General features: G+C 38.7%; 1 protein-coding gene across 1 annotated transcript in view; it reads right to left on the minus strand.

Annotated features, from left to right (window-relative positions):
* The window catches only part of E2F3 (E2F transcription factor 3), a 41,678-nt gene continuing 27,282 nt past the window's right edge, over nt 1-14,396 (minus strand). Inside the window, exons 2-7 of the mRNA XM_058028275.1 lie at nt 11,320-11,431; nt 8,698-8,917; nt 7,960-8,118; nt 5,389-5,503; nt 2,941-3,079; nt 1-2,236 (exon numbers count right to left, since the gene is read on the minus strand). Coding sequence (XP_057884258.1) covers nt 1,971-2,236; nt 2,941-3,079; nt 5,389-5,503; nt 7,960-8,118; nt 8,698-8,917; nt 11,320-11,431 — 1,011 coding nt within the window. The 3' untranslated portion in view covers nt 1-1,970. The remainder of the gene's footprint in view (nt 2,237-2,940; nt 3,080-5,388; nt 5,504-7,959; nt 8,119-8,697; nt 8,918-11,319; nt 11,432-14,396) is intronic.

A 14,396-nucleotide genomic window follows, 5' to 3' on the forward strand; every position in this document is an offset into this window, starting at 1 on the left:
TTGAAGTGGTAAGATCACAGCTAGAGAACATGTCACCCTTTAGTAAATCTATTTACAAAACTCACCATAAAAGCTTTTTTTGTTGGTTTTTCCTTTTTTTTTTACAGTATTTTACAGAGGTTTGTTTTTTTTTTTAAACTAGCATACAATGCAAAGCTAAATTAGATTAGTATTTTGCCCACACACATTGGGACAAGTGTTTAATTTGTACAAAAAAAAGATGGTCTGCGTTAGTCTTCATTTTCTCTTCCCTCACAAAAGTGCCCCTTTGTCTCACAAATCTTCATGCTCACACAACTTTTACTTTCCTCTTCCACAAGACAAAAACTTTAAATACTACAATTTTATTTACAGATCCACATCTAAAAAAACTCTTAAAAAATTACAAACCAGCTAGAAAATATTCTGGCAGTGTTTACAAATTAATTCTATTGTACAAAACTGCTAGATAACTAAAGTGTGAGTTGAGAACATATATCAAATTAAATACAACTGCTGAATGATCTATGCAAACATTTGTACATATAAACACACACTTAACACTGTTTAACAGTTCTTTATGTGTTGCCCTTTATACATTTGTTATATTCCAAAACCCACACAGTCATACAGTTTCCTTATTAGTACTGTGACTTCTTGCCTTTTCGTGTGTGAGCTTTCATAGCAGCAACTCAATGGTACCAGAAAACCTGCATACATAATATTCTACTACAGTACAAATAGTACTAATTTTCTGAATATGTCAGATAAGCACAACAGTAATGCAAACAAAAAGATTATATGGGCATCATCTAATCAACATTACATTAATTTAGCCCAGAACATGGCAAAATATTTTACACTCAAGAAAAAAAAAATTATTTAAGACTTCTTAGAATTCCTCTGACGTTCAAAAAATAAATATTGGTACTATACTATACTAGCAAAGATCTTCAAAAAATAAATGCAATTCAGTTGATGTGGTACTTACAGTTATGTACTTTGGAAAAAAATTAGTTCCATTTTGCTGGCGAAGAGAATTATAAAAAGCTGTAAGCAGAGGAAGCTAACCCACTGAGATAAATATGATATATTGAACAAACAAAGCTTGGCATAAGTGTTTTCCATAGAGGGAAAAACCCACAGTGCATCTCTAGTAGGCACTTAACATGAAGCCCCACTTAGTACCACAAAAATCCTTGTACCAGTTCTAATGCACACTGGGGGCAGTAAAATTGAACTGTGCATCTTCGTTCTAGTTTAAAAAAAACAACCAACAAAAACTACTTTCACACGCACACACGCACACACACAAGCGTTTTTAAAAATCTGCGATTACTACGAGAAGTGGCAGAACTTTATACTTTTCAATATCTGCAATATACACTACATTTACAGTGTATTTTCTTTTCATTAAAAGCTTTTAAGGACATAAGTATTTGACCTCATAATGAGACATATACATAGCTCAAAATGAGCATTATGACAGCAATTTAAACATTCCCACAAGTAGCTCAAGAATCCCATTCCACTCTTTTGCATTACTTCATATTTACGTTCACTGCGTGCACAATCCACGTTGTGACACTCCAAAGACATGCATTCTCTGCAGAAGGCACGACCTGAAATACTATTACAAAATGGTGATTTAGGACTAAACCAGTTCACGGAGCCCTTCTCCGTAAGCCCACTTGTCACGGGAAGCAGAGACTGGGGGAGTGTGAGGATAAAACATCCACGGTCACCTGCTTGCACCCGCTGACTAGCAAGGCACTGGAGCTCGGGGGCAGGGAGAAGGCTCTGCTGTAAAAGCCTTCCCTTGTTTCTTATGGTGTTACAGGGAGGATTCAATTAAAATATAAGCACTGTTCAGGAGCCTAGTTTATTTAATAATGCTATTCTTATGGTAAGTAGAGGACAACTCTGAATGACGGCAGGTTTTTTTGATTCCATTAGAAACATAGTTTAGATATGGACAGCACTTAAGACAATCAGCTGTATATAAATTCATCCATCAGTGAAGGAAGTTTCTCTAAATCATAAGCATCAAAGAGGTCACTGATGCCTTCTTCATCCCCAAGGCTCAGCAAATAATCTTCCTGAAGCAGAGGAGGCAGCAAATTCACAAATGGTCCTTCAAAGTTTGAGGGAATTTGGTCCTCGGTCTGCTGTAGAAGGTTGGCTGGAGAAGCCAATGGAGAGATTGTTGCCATATTTACTGAGCAGTCACCTTGTCCTGAGTTAGCAGAAGCCACTTCTGTGACAGGAGGGAGAGAAAAAAATAGAAGTTGCCACATTTAATATCAGTAGAAATATCAGACAAGGTTCAAACAAAGTAACCACAGCATAAAGGGCCTTTCAAAAAGCATAATTCCAACAATAAAAAAATGGCCTCCATATAATTTCTAGCTTGTTTTCGATGGGCTTCTCAAAAATGATCATGTTGCTATCATCTCTCACTTTTCTATTAAAAAATTATCTTACAAGATTTAAACATCTGCAGGGGGAAATAAATCAAACACAGTGAAGACACCCATTTTTTCATGGGGTTAATAGTCAAAACCGAGAATTTTCTAGGTACCAGATGTAATCAGTGAAGCAATGTAGCTTCACATACACCCATACACAGAGATTTCTGCCTCTTGTGTTGAGATGGATCTTTACTCCTACTGTCTTATTTGAAAAGTTAAAAGGAACAACATTGTCTCTTTCTTCAGTATTACATATACTTTGGTTACATACGATATGCAAACAGAAAACTTACTTTAAACAAATGATGCAAAGGAAAACTTATTTCTGACTACATCAACCAGAAATACATAGTGAAAATTCAATACCTTAGCTTTCCACTTCTTAGAAAAATAAAGCCAAAGAACAAGAGCTGGAAATCCAAAGTTCAAACTGAAACCTTCAATGTGAGCTTGAAAAAAGGCCATTAGTAGTGCAAAGAAATAATTTTACCTTTGGAAATGGTTTTGGAAATATTTCCATTGTGGTCCTGACTATAGGTTTTCATTGGACTGAGGGCATCATTTTCCTCTGGGCACAGATAAACTTCAATAGGTCCTTGAGTACTAGATAAATGTATCAATGCACTCTGCTAACAAAACAAACATCAGAATTGTGTTACACCAATGAACGCAACAGAATATTGATGATTCTGAGTAAATACTGGGTTGTGAGTGTTTGAGTACAGTTTTACTAATCAAAAAAACCTGAAAAGAACACCAAGCTATTTTTTTTTCCAAGATGTGAAAGGTTTGGCTGATGTATCTTGCAGACTAGAACATAAAAACTTTTTCCACTGTCATGCACAAATGTCAAAATCCCACCATTTTTGTGTGTCATATCATAAGAAGGAAGGCATAAAGGATTAAACTCCAAACATTTTCTTATAACCACAATAGCCTGGAGCATTCTGATGGAAGGGAACTGTGGGATGCAAGTCACAGGATTTATAATTATTCATAACAATAATATTGGATGTATTTGTATAAATTTGTATAAATGTTTCTGCTTTAAAAAGATGCCAAAACATCTTTCCCACTTTCCCAAGGGCCTCAACTGAACTCAGATACCTGTATGCAAGTTCATCTATTTATCAGGCAGTATTTCCAAATAACAAAAGAACTCCAAACCCGATGCTGTTTTCTTCATCCAAACTACTTATTTAAGTTCTTCTTCCCCCCCAAGGCAGTGATTTTGATGGTGGTTCTGAATAGGAACTGCTAATTTGTGGCAAGAAGTTACACTTTTCTTAACTTTCACACACTGATGCAATAAACCAACATGATCCAGGCACAGAAAACCTGCAAAGCTGCTCTTTGTGTTATGATGGAAAACCATAAATTACTCTGGTTATAAATAAACCTGCTGCTGCTGAATTGCATCAATAGTTTTCTAAAAAGCATAAATATAGGCATTAGGTACCTCTTTGCAGACTTGTTTAAAATATTTCCTTTTGTGCCCTTTGACAAAATGTTCCTCTTATTATTTGGGTTCTGACAGTTATGTAACATAATAGACAGCATTTACAAACACAGAGGACAGCAAATGAATGGGGGTTTGCCAGGGAAGAGAAAACAGTTAGGAGTACTTAGGGCAATGCTGCAGATAACTGGAGAAAAAGGAGATGTAAAGAGCAGGAGTTGAAGAAGGAAGGTACTATTGAGTGACTGAGGTATACAAAAAAATGAACACTGGAATGTAATAGCATGTGACAGAAAGAAATAGGACTTTACTGCCTGAAGCTGAAAATTAAATAAGGTGGGCATAGAGGATAAGGGAGGTCTAAGCACTAATTTTAATGATCGTGTGCATTTCTCTGCCTGCCTGATTTCACTGAATTAAAAATCAAAGCAAAATGCCCAGGGGAAAGAAACAGGAAAGCAAACAAAATAACAGTATATATTTATGAATACTGATAAAAGATATCCTTTTCTCATTGCAACAAAATGATTTATTCTTCCTGCCAGAACCTGCAACAAGGTTCAAAGGGGAAAGTAAGGACAAAGGCAAAGAAAAGAAAAAAAGAAGGATGGAAACCAAAATGGGTCTAAGCAAGTGCAGAATAATCTTAGGAAAAAAAAGTGACAGGGAATCCAAAGTCTGATCCTGCCCACAGGGCAGCAGGTATGGCTGAGCTCACTTGGCCTGGTGCAAGGATGAAAGATTAACGCACAGCTATGAACAAAACATTTGCAGTGTTTGTGGGGTTAGCCCCATCTCTACTTGCTCCTTGAGTGAAGAAATTAGGTACATTTTTTGAATCTCTAACCAAGCCATTCCTGCCAATTTTTCTCATTTGCCCAACATACTTGGGTCTGTCTTCCTAAGTGAGAATTAAAATAAATAAGTGCCAATGAAGCAAAGATGATGATGATGATGAAAGAAGGAAAGGCAAGAATGTGTTCTAGGAGTAAAACACAAATTTCTACAATACCTGTAATACTTGAGAAAATAAATTCCTACATGAAAACATGTTTCAATAAATTAGGATACCAGTTATATGCATTGTCAAGATGCTTAAGGCATTGAGTTATCCATTAACTTTTTAACTAAGATAAGAAAGCTGAATTTCTTGTGAAAGACTTGACATTGTTACAAACCAAGGAAATTTCAATTGTCAAGGGAGAGTTTCCCTTTATGCAAAGCACGGCAAAAGAAAATATCTGTAAATAGTGTGGATTACTCTGAAGAAATCTGAAAGTGAGTGAAAAGGAACAAATAACAATTGTTCTGTGTGAATTGATATTTAAAGTTTCCCCTTCCTTTTCTACAGAAACATCCCTAAAATGTGTAAGAATATAGGACTGTGTACCTGGGCACATATCACAGTAAGACTCAGGAGACACTGTATCTGCAGAAAAATTATATATAACCAGGCAGGAAATGCCAGATTCTCCTTACCTCCACTGGGTCAGGCACTTCAAGTCTTGTTTCTGGAGGAGCTTTCACAACTATAACAGTTTGGTCTTTAAGGCCACTAATTTTTCTAATATCTTGGTATGTCACATAAGCTAATGTAATCAGTGTTAAGGAATTTTCCATCCCAGGTTACAACACACTCACACTATTAGAAAAGGCAGAAGTCTTTCAATTATTTTTCCATTTTCTCAATTTTCAACAAAGCTCTTAACCCAAGGTTACACTGTGATTGCCATTGTGTAGCCCTGTGAGAACTTTCCTTTGATGTCACAGCTGGGGCCACCACTCAGGGAACAAAAGGGATTCTCTGTGCTGAGTGCTCCTCTCCTCCTCTATATGGGGGAAACTACAGAAGCTCAGGTTCAACAACCTGAAACTACTCACAGACTCCATGAAGCAAAAATTTTTATGCACTTGCTATCAACATGCAGAGAGCTGAAAATCACTGGAAAAGTGTATAGGAAATTTATAGGTGCATGCTATAGAAGTGCATACACAGCGTCATAGAATCATAGAATGGTTTGGGCTGGAAAGGACCTTAAAAGATCATTTGTTTCCAATCCCTCTGTCATGGGCAGAGACACCTTTCAATAAACCAGGTTGCTCAGACCCCCATCCAGCCAGGCCTGGAGCAATTCCAGGGATGAGGCATCCACAGCTACCCTTGGCAACCTGTGCCAATGTCCCACCAACCTCACAGTAAAGAATTTCTGTCTAATATTTCATCCAAACCCACCTTCTTTTAGTTTAAAGCCATTTCACAACAATGTCTTTATTAAAAAATCCATTCCCAGATCTCCCATAGGCTCCTTTTAGATACCAGAAAGTGCTATAGGGTCTCCCTGGAGTCTTCTCTTCTCCAGGATGACAAAAATCCTAATTTCAGTTTAAATTTGAGGGGCTTTGCAAACATAAATATATAATACATAGAACCTATATAATATTTATATAAATATACAAACATTTATGCAACATTCATATATTTATATATTAATTTATATAATACAAAATTATTTTTAAAGCCTGTTTAAGCAGCTACTTTAAACCTGTAGAGTGCAGAATGTCAATTTCTGCATAAGCACAGCATAAATATGAATCTTTTGCCGTTCAACAATTATTTGTCAAAATGTCAGTGTTTTGGGTGTTACTACATGGGGAAGCCTCACATACTGATCCATGTAACTGAGATGTTTAAGTGCTTTTGGCTCTGAAAAGAACTGTGAAATGGCCATGATCACATGCATACAGCTCCAGCTCTTTAGTTTTGTCATCTGTTACCTGGCATGACATTTATGCCAGGGGAATAAAAAGCCTGACTTATTATATATACTTTTGGGTGGTGTGAGTGTGTGCTGTTACAGAGCAGTATAGCAAGACAGACTGCCCAAGCTCCAGTACACACTGCATCTACCTTGGATCAAACAAGTCAAGAGGCAAAGTGACAGGCCATCATCTTTCACCCAAATGGCCTTTATCAAGGCTTTTGCCACTCGTTAAGTAAGGTTTGCAAAGGCAGAGTTCATCCCCACAGGATTCAGTGCTACAAAAATTCAGAACTGTCATGTTCAGCTTTGTCTTGCTTATGTCTCTTCATGGATATGTCATGCTTATGTCTCTTAGCTAAAGACAGTACTGATCCTACTCCCCATTCCACTTGGTGATCTTTGGTTACATCAAAATGTCTGTGAAATCCAGTCAAAAGTCAACGCTCACATAGTTCAAGTTCTTTTTACTGGTACTCCCATAGTTACTTCCTGTCCTTCAGAACAGAGAATAAATCCACTTTATTAGATGCTATTTGAACACTACTTATTATATATAGTAATAAGTTTTCACATCAGCATTTGATAAAATGCTTTCTTGTGTTGCTAAGAGTTGGGAAATCCAAGGAAAATGACAACTGGTTAATTATGAAGAGAATTAACAGCCAAAATAAGTCATATGAACCTTTTGCAATTATTACATTAAATAATTCAGCCTAAGGTATTCTGAGAGCTCATAGAAGTTTTATCTATATTTTGCTATAGATTCTCCAACCAGAAGAATCTGAAACTTCGTTGCAAGTTTCATACTAAACCAAATCCCAACTTTATTTTCCTCTCCGTGCCTTTAATTTATATTTAACGTTTAAAGTGAAATAAATTTTAAAGAGTAATGACTAAACAAGACTGTTACCTGATCAGACTCTCTCTTTATGCCTTTATAATTTCTAAACACATAAAACTGTGGTTTGCTCTAGGCTTGAACAAAACACAGGGCTATTGGATATCCTCACTCATTAATCAGTAAAGGTTCTTGGTTCTACCGTAGGTGAACACAAATGTTAACAGTCTCCTTTATGTATCACCTTTTCTGGTTTTTCCTTTTCACATTCCAGAAGCATGCAGGTTCAAGCTGCTTAAGCAGCTTTTACATCAAACCACATTAAAACCTTTTCAACTTCTAGAAGCTTCTGATGCTTTCTTTCAATGACATCACACAGAGGAAGTCTCCTAGTATTACAGGGCACAGCAAGGAGGCTGAGCACCTTTGAGGTTTTGGGAAAAAGGATATCTCTGATTCTCTGAGTCCTCTGTTAGCAGCTTGAGGTCCAGGGTGCAGCTTTGGATTAGCTCATCTAGTTTCTTCTCTTCCTGAGTCAGTTCCGTCACCTCCTTGGTGAGGCCCTGGCGCTGCGCCAGCATCCCACCGTCCTCGGACAGGCTGCAGCCCCTGCAACACACAGAAGGAAGGAAGAATTCTGTAAAAGCTGACCCTACACCATGGTAAAGGGGAGAGACAGAATTTTACACTGCAGATGAAGTTCTTTGTCCTTTCTCTCTAAACCCATCCCTAGCGAGTCAACATAAACGATGCTTTCCAGAAAAAGCATCTTTTTATCACAACAACACATTCTGGAACTGCCACCAAGATGAAAGAGTTGAATATTTCCAGCTACTTCCAAAATCTTGGTTCTAACCACAGCCTAACTTTTTTACTTGCTTTACTTTTTATTTTTTTACTTTTTACCATAGAAGGCAGTAGGTAGAGACACATACCTAAAACCTACTCCACAGGCACAAGTAAATTAATTAAGCCAGTTTTCAAACAAAGTGCTGGTTTCTAATTTCCCTGACAAATGCTTTTTATAAACTTTTCTTAACAGAAAAATAGGACTTTATCCTGTTGGAAGGCATTTTGGATAATTGCTTGGAGCAAAGTGTTAGAATGAAAGGTGGGAGATTGAAAACACTGCGGCCCTGTGATAGTGAAATCAGCCAGCAGGGATGGAGAAGGATAATGAATACTTACATCCACTGAATGTTGTTTTTGGATTTTTTCTTAATGAGATGGATGCCTTCCAGTACATTGGTGATATCGTAAATCCTCCTTTTTTGCACCTTGAGGACCTCTGCTGCTCTGTTCAAATCTAGGACCCCATCAGGAGACTGGCTAAGCAACTGAATGAACTTCTTTGTAAGAAGGCCAAGGGATGTATCATACCGAGTCTTTTCTGAAGGAGATTTTGGAGCTTGGAAGGAAAAGGAAAAAGAAAGTTAAATCAGTTTTTTTCTCATTTTGGTTCCGAAAGCAGCAACCAAAAATGAAATTACATGTATTACATATATTACAGTTACTTCTTTCATTTTTACTGGAGAAATCTCTCATACCTCGCATTAAGACACAACTTACCACTATGTATTTGCATTTCAAGATGTACTTTTCCAAAAGTCACAGGTACATGAGCAAATATATACATTTTTTTAAAATGCAAATATTTCCAGCAGTCTGATAGATACATATGGAAATATTCTGCTTAGGCTTTTACTATGTGAATTCATAATAGTATTTTTAGTATCTATTTATCCAAAAAATCCCCTGTGACTCTCCTTCATCAGTCTGATAGCCAGCTTTCATCAGGGTTTGATTTTCCCCTCATGTGAGATAAGTGCTTCATATGCAATTAAGCAGGACTTAGGTGTACTTCAGTGGGTGAACACAATGACAGATTCCATCAGTGTCAGACTCCACAGCTTGAGAAAACTCAAGTGAATTAGAGGAGATTGATATAAAATAACAATTTATAATCATCATTGCTTCATAACCAAGCAATGCTCAAACTGGGACAGAGTATCCACAGCTTCTAAATTAGAAGTCAGCAAATGGCTTGGACCAATTCATGGTTTCCATGCACAAATGCTGCATCTATATACTTCACAGATGGGCTTTTAAGAGTTTAAATACTTGGATCAGAATGATGCCTAATTCTAAATGTTCAAGGCCTCTCCGTCAAGGGAAATGAGCCAGCCATTATTACAAGTCTGCTGGGCTGGTACATCTCAAACCCTTCATTTGCTTCCACTATAATGCAGGGTGGAACTTGGGCTGATTTTGGTGGTCTTTTTCATGTTTTCAAGAGTCATGCCATACATTAAACTGCAGAAGTCAGTCAAAACTGAAAATCCCACTGAAAAGTGAACCTTTAGATTACCCTGAAATATTTTGAAGAATACAATGGCTTTTCAGTGAAAATCAAGACATTCCATCTTTGCAAAGAGAACCAGCTAGCTGTATGTCTTTGGGTAGACCCAGGGCTTGTCTGCTCTAGGAAATGGAAGAATATTCATAGAAAGGCTTGGGTTGGAAGCAGAACTTAGAGATCATCTAGTTCTACCCTCCCTGCCATGGACAGGAACACCTCCCACTAGACCAGATTGCTCAGAGCCCCATCCAGCCTGGCCTTAAAACACTTCCAGGGATGAGGCACCCACAGCTTCTCTGGGCAACCTGTGCCAGTGCCTCACCACCCTGTGAGGAAAGAACTCCTTCCCAACATCTCATCTAAATCTCATTCTCATCACTTACACGACCTTGTGGATTTAGAGCAAGGGTGGTTGGTTTTTCTGGGTTTTGTTTGAGGCTTAGAAAAGTGTAAGAGGATCACAGCAATAATGGCAAGAAGTAGCAGGAGTCCCACCTAAAATGGCTTGTGCTCTTCATCCCACACCAAATTCTTTGTACAGGTTTATCAATGCTGCAGCAGCATCCTGTGCACCAAACAGTACTGAATTTCTGCAAGAATCCACTTCAATTTAAAATAGGCTTCATATAGCTTAATGAAACTTAGTTTAATTAAATCAACTGTGGTTGTTTAACTCCTATGCTTTAAGTTTCTATCTTTAACTACTTTTACTTTTCCTATCTGCCTCAGTAGAAACCAACAGACTGGTGAGGAAGGCCCTTTGGCATCTCTTGCTCTGACATCACTACCACTGCTGCCCGAGTCCTCTCCTTGCCTCATCTGGCTCCCTAACTCTCCTGCTGAAACCCCCAAACAGGACAGCAGGGCCACAGCCCCCAGCTTCTGTTGCAAGAAGCCCACTGCCCAAGGCAACGCAGATGTGCAAAAATCAGTACTCAGAGCAACTAGGCAGTGGCAGTATCCAGAGTGCCATGCAGGGACAGAAGGCAGCTCAGATGCCACAAAGAGCATTTTTCATGCAGCGCTGCTGAGGCACAGCTCGCATTCTTTGCAAATCCCTGCCCAGGGAAAGAAGCCCTGGCAGGCAGCTGCTGTAACTTCAGCAGCCAAGGAGGAGGCAGGCCTGATGAGCCTTGCCTAACAACTGTGCAATCCATCCCATCAGCCACCTTCACTCCTCAGCATCCACCTCTCCAGGCACCCCAGCATCACAGCCTTGGCTGAAGGGGACGCCCGGGGCAGAGAGAATGCAGGCTGCCCAGCACGTGGCAGCCAGGAGCCTCTGCAGCCTCTTAGCAGCTCTGCAGCAACCCCTCCATGCTGCAAACCTGCTCTCCACTGCCCAGCTGCGGGGCTGAGTTTGTTGCATGCACATCTAGGTGAGGAGAGCAATAAACACACCCTAAGCTAGGTAAGGCAGACTCATGACAGCATGTTACCAGCTCCCTTACTTTTTGGACTATCTGGACTTCTTGTTGCAGCTCTTCCTTTCCCCTTTGGAGTCTTTAGTCCTTCTGCAAGATATTGGTGGCCACTTTCTCCTAGCTCCAGCCTTCGTTTTGCCTGTTAAAAAAAAAATAATTAATGCATTGTTAAGAAGTATATTTCATTTTATCAAACACTATTGAGACTACAGGAAAGGCAGAGAGAGGTGAACTTTTCACACCAAGGTATCAGTACAGGTTCATAGCCCATATGCATCACAATGGAATCCAAATATTTACTGGAATCTTAAGGCAGACTTAAATATATCCCTCAAAAGCTAGGTCAATGAGGTTTTTATTTGAAAATTCAGCAATTGTTTTAGATTTGAAAAGCTGAGTGACCATTTCACAGTATATTTCAGTCTAGTCTGGACTTTCTTGAATAGGTATGAAAGATTTCAGCCCTCACTTGAGCTGTGAACATTTCATTTAAGAAAAACAAAGACAGCCTCTCAAGCATCCACATGTATGAATCCATAAAGCTACATTTCCTTTGAAAAACTTGTTATATCCATCTAAGTTTCTGCAAAAGTAGTGCTAGTGCAAGTTATATTTTTCCCTTCACTGTCTGAGAAGATGGCTTTGAGGGGACCAATAATTTCCACTACTATGAACTTCCTACATGACACGACACCAAGAGCAGCATTGGACAAGTCTTCTCCTCTGCCTCTCAAAAACTTGTCCTCATTGAAAGCACAACCACTACATTTATTTCACATTAACTAGCACATGTGCTGCCTAAATTAAAGTAAGGTGGAGCAAAAGTAGTATTAGTCAAGGCCTGAAAATCTGCTAAATGTTGCATTCAGCTCAAAGGAAACACATCTTGAATAACAAAAATAGTGAATGAAACCACTAAACTTTGCAGCACACAGACAAACTGCAGTGAAAACCACCACCAATATGAATTCTGTTCCTAGACAGAAACACAATATACTATCTTTGGAAACAATTCTATACCCTTCCCTGCCACTCAGGTTACTGAAATTAAATCTGGGGATACTCGTTATCCTAACAATAGAAAGCACATTACCTGGAAGACACGGGAAAAAGAACTTTTATGTCTAATCAAGTTTAGACAAATAACTGTTCCTGAAGAATGTTGTTTATTCAGTTAGGTAGAGCAATTCAGAGTACATTATTTGTTTGTTTTTTAAGATTCACCCTACGGGGCTGGATAATGTCTTGCTCCTCACTGAACCAAGACAAAACAATACGTGCTGCTATGGAGTTGTAGACAGGTATTTCTGTTTTGTGGATTTGACTTATGCACTTTACTTTGCATCTGTGACCAACAGAAGGCTCTAAATAAAGTCATTTATATGCATTTATTTATGGATAGCTAAATAATATCTTTCTGTTGGACTCTGCTTGCAAACCTCAGACTTATTAAAAGGCAAGTTAAAGCACATGAAACTCACACAAGCCCATGGTGTAACAGCACATGCAGAGCACTCAAGCCACTCTTCTCCACATTTTGTGTGAAGGGGCATAAAATTCACTGGGGCAACAGGGCAAATCTGAACTGCATCCTTCTAACCAACACAGGCACCACACTCCCAGCAGACCACTGGTGGCACCTTCCAATAGCATGAAACATCTCTGCTCTGTTCAGCTCTGTAATCCAAGGACATAGATTCCCAAAAGGTCAAGTGTTAACAAAAGCATCCAGCTAATATGTTTAGCCAATGTAATTGGATTAAATTAAGATTACAGCTATTCCACAGAGAGAAATACATTTCACACTTTTTTATGCAAGTGTTTTTCCACCCTGAGAACTGTAACAGCAAAGGAAGGAGGGGTAAAAAGGGAACAATTCAGGGCGTGGGAAGACTAGGCCAAAGGAATACAATTAAAGACAAAAGAGAATCTCAAAACCAGGTGTGAGAAGGAGGGGCAATGCTTAAGACATAAAATCCAGAGATTTGCAGCTCTCTCCATCAGAAGAGAAACTTAGGTTTGGATTATACATCAAAACTTTTTGTCTCAACTTGTCTGCAAGACAAAAACAACAGTATTTTGCCTCTACTTTTGTGGTTAGACTTATATAAGTATTTTCCCGTGAACTTCAAATAATCTGAGAGAATGCAGACAGCATCCTTTGGTTGCAGAGCAGCAAAAGCCTGCCTGCATCTGCTGGGGCTGGCACAAACACCACACTCTTGTCAGGCTCAGTGCACCTACAGACACTGTAGGGCTAGTGAAAAAAATACCACATGACAGCTATCTACAAGACAGATGCTTTACAAAGCATACAGCAAACCTGAGAGATATATAGAGCAAAATATTTTAGTGGAGTCTAAAAGATCCTGATTACTGACAGGCAATTTTAGGAAACACTGAGGAATGTTTAATTTCTGGCCAGATGTTACACGTCACTCAGCAAGGCCTCGCTTCCCCTTCCTGTTTTACAAACTTCATAACTAATAAGATGCAGGACTGAAGTGGTGTATTCTCTCAATTTCTTCTTTCATGAATTACAGACTGAAGATTTCCTAGTGCTGTTTTGTTTGCACTAGAGATCCTTGGTGACTCACAGTTTCTCTCCCATCTCCAAAATTATTCATAGTGCCTTCCGATATCTGGCTTCTCTTCAGAAATCTCAAGATCTGTGATCAGCAGAATCACTGAGCCTCTTAAAAAAAATCTTGATTTGAGTCACTTATTTTTCCTACAGCACTATATTCACTATTTACACTATTTATACAAATTAATATTATTTGTCCTTATTGCATTACTTGATCAATCCACAACCATCTGACACGCTAAGAGGGACCTGCTAAGACATAACAAGCCAAAGGACACCAGCACAAAGCTTCCCAAATGACAGATAGGAAGCAAAGGGACCAAAAATTTCTCAGTGACATGAAACCTGAGTGCAAGAAATGGGAAGTCAGATTCTTCAGGGAGACAGCAAAAGGAGCCTAAAATAAAAGGAACTATGAGACAGGTAAGCCACAAACTGATACTTTCCAGCAAGAGACACAAAAGTAACAGGAAAGCAAGCATCCCATTAAGCTAAACCAGATACCTACCCAACCCCT

This window comes from Melospiza georgiana, chromosome 1 (genome assembly GCF_028018845.1).
Source record: "Melospiza georgiana isolate bMelGeo1 chromosome 1, bMelGeo1.pri, whole genome shotgun sequence".
Lineage (NCBI taxonomy): Eukaryota > Metazoa > Chordata > Aves > Passeriformes > Passerellidae > Melospiza > Melospiza georgiana.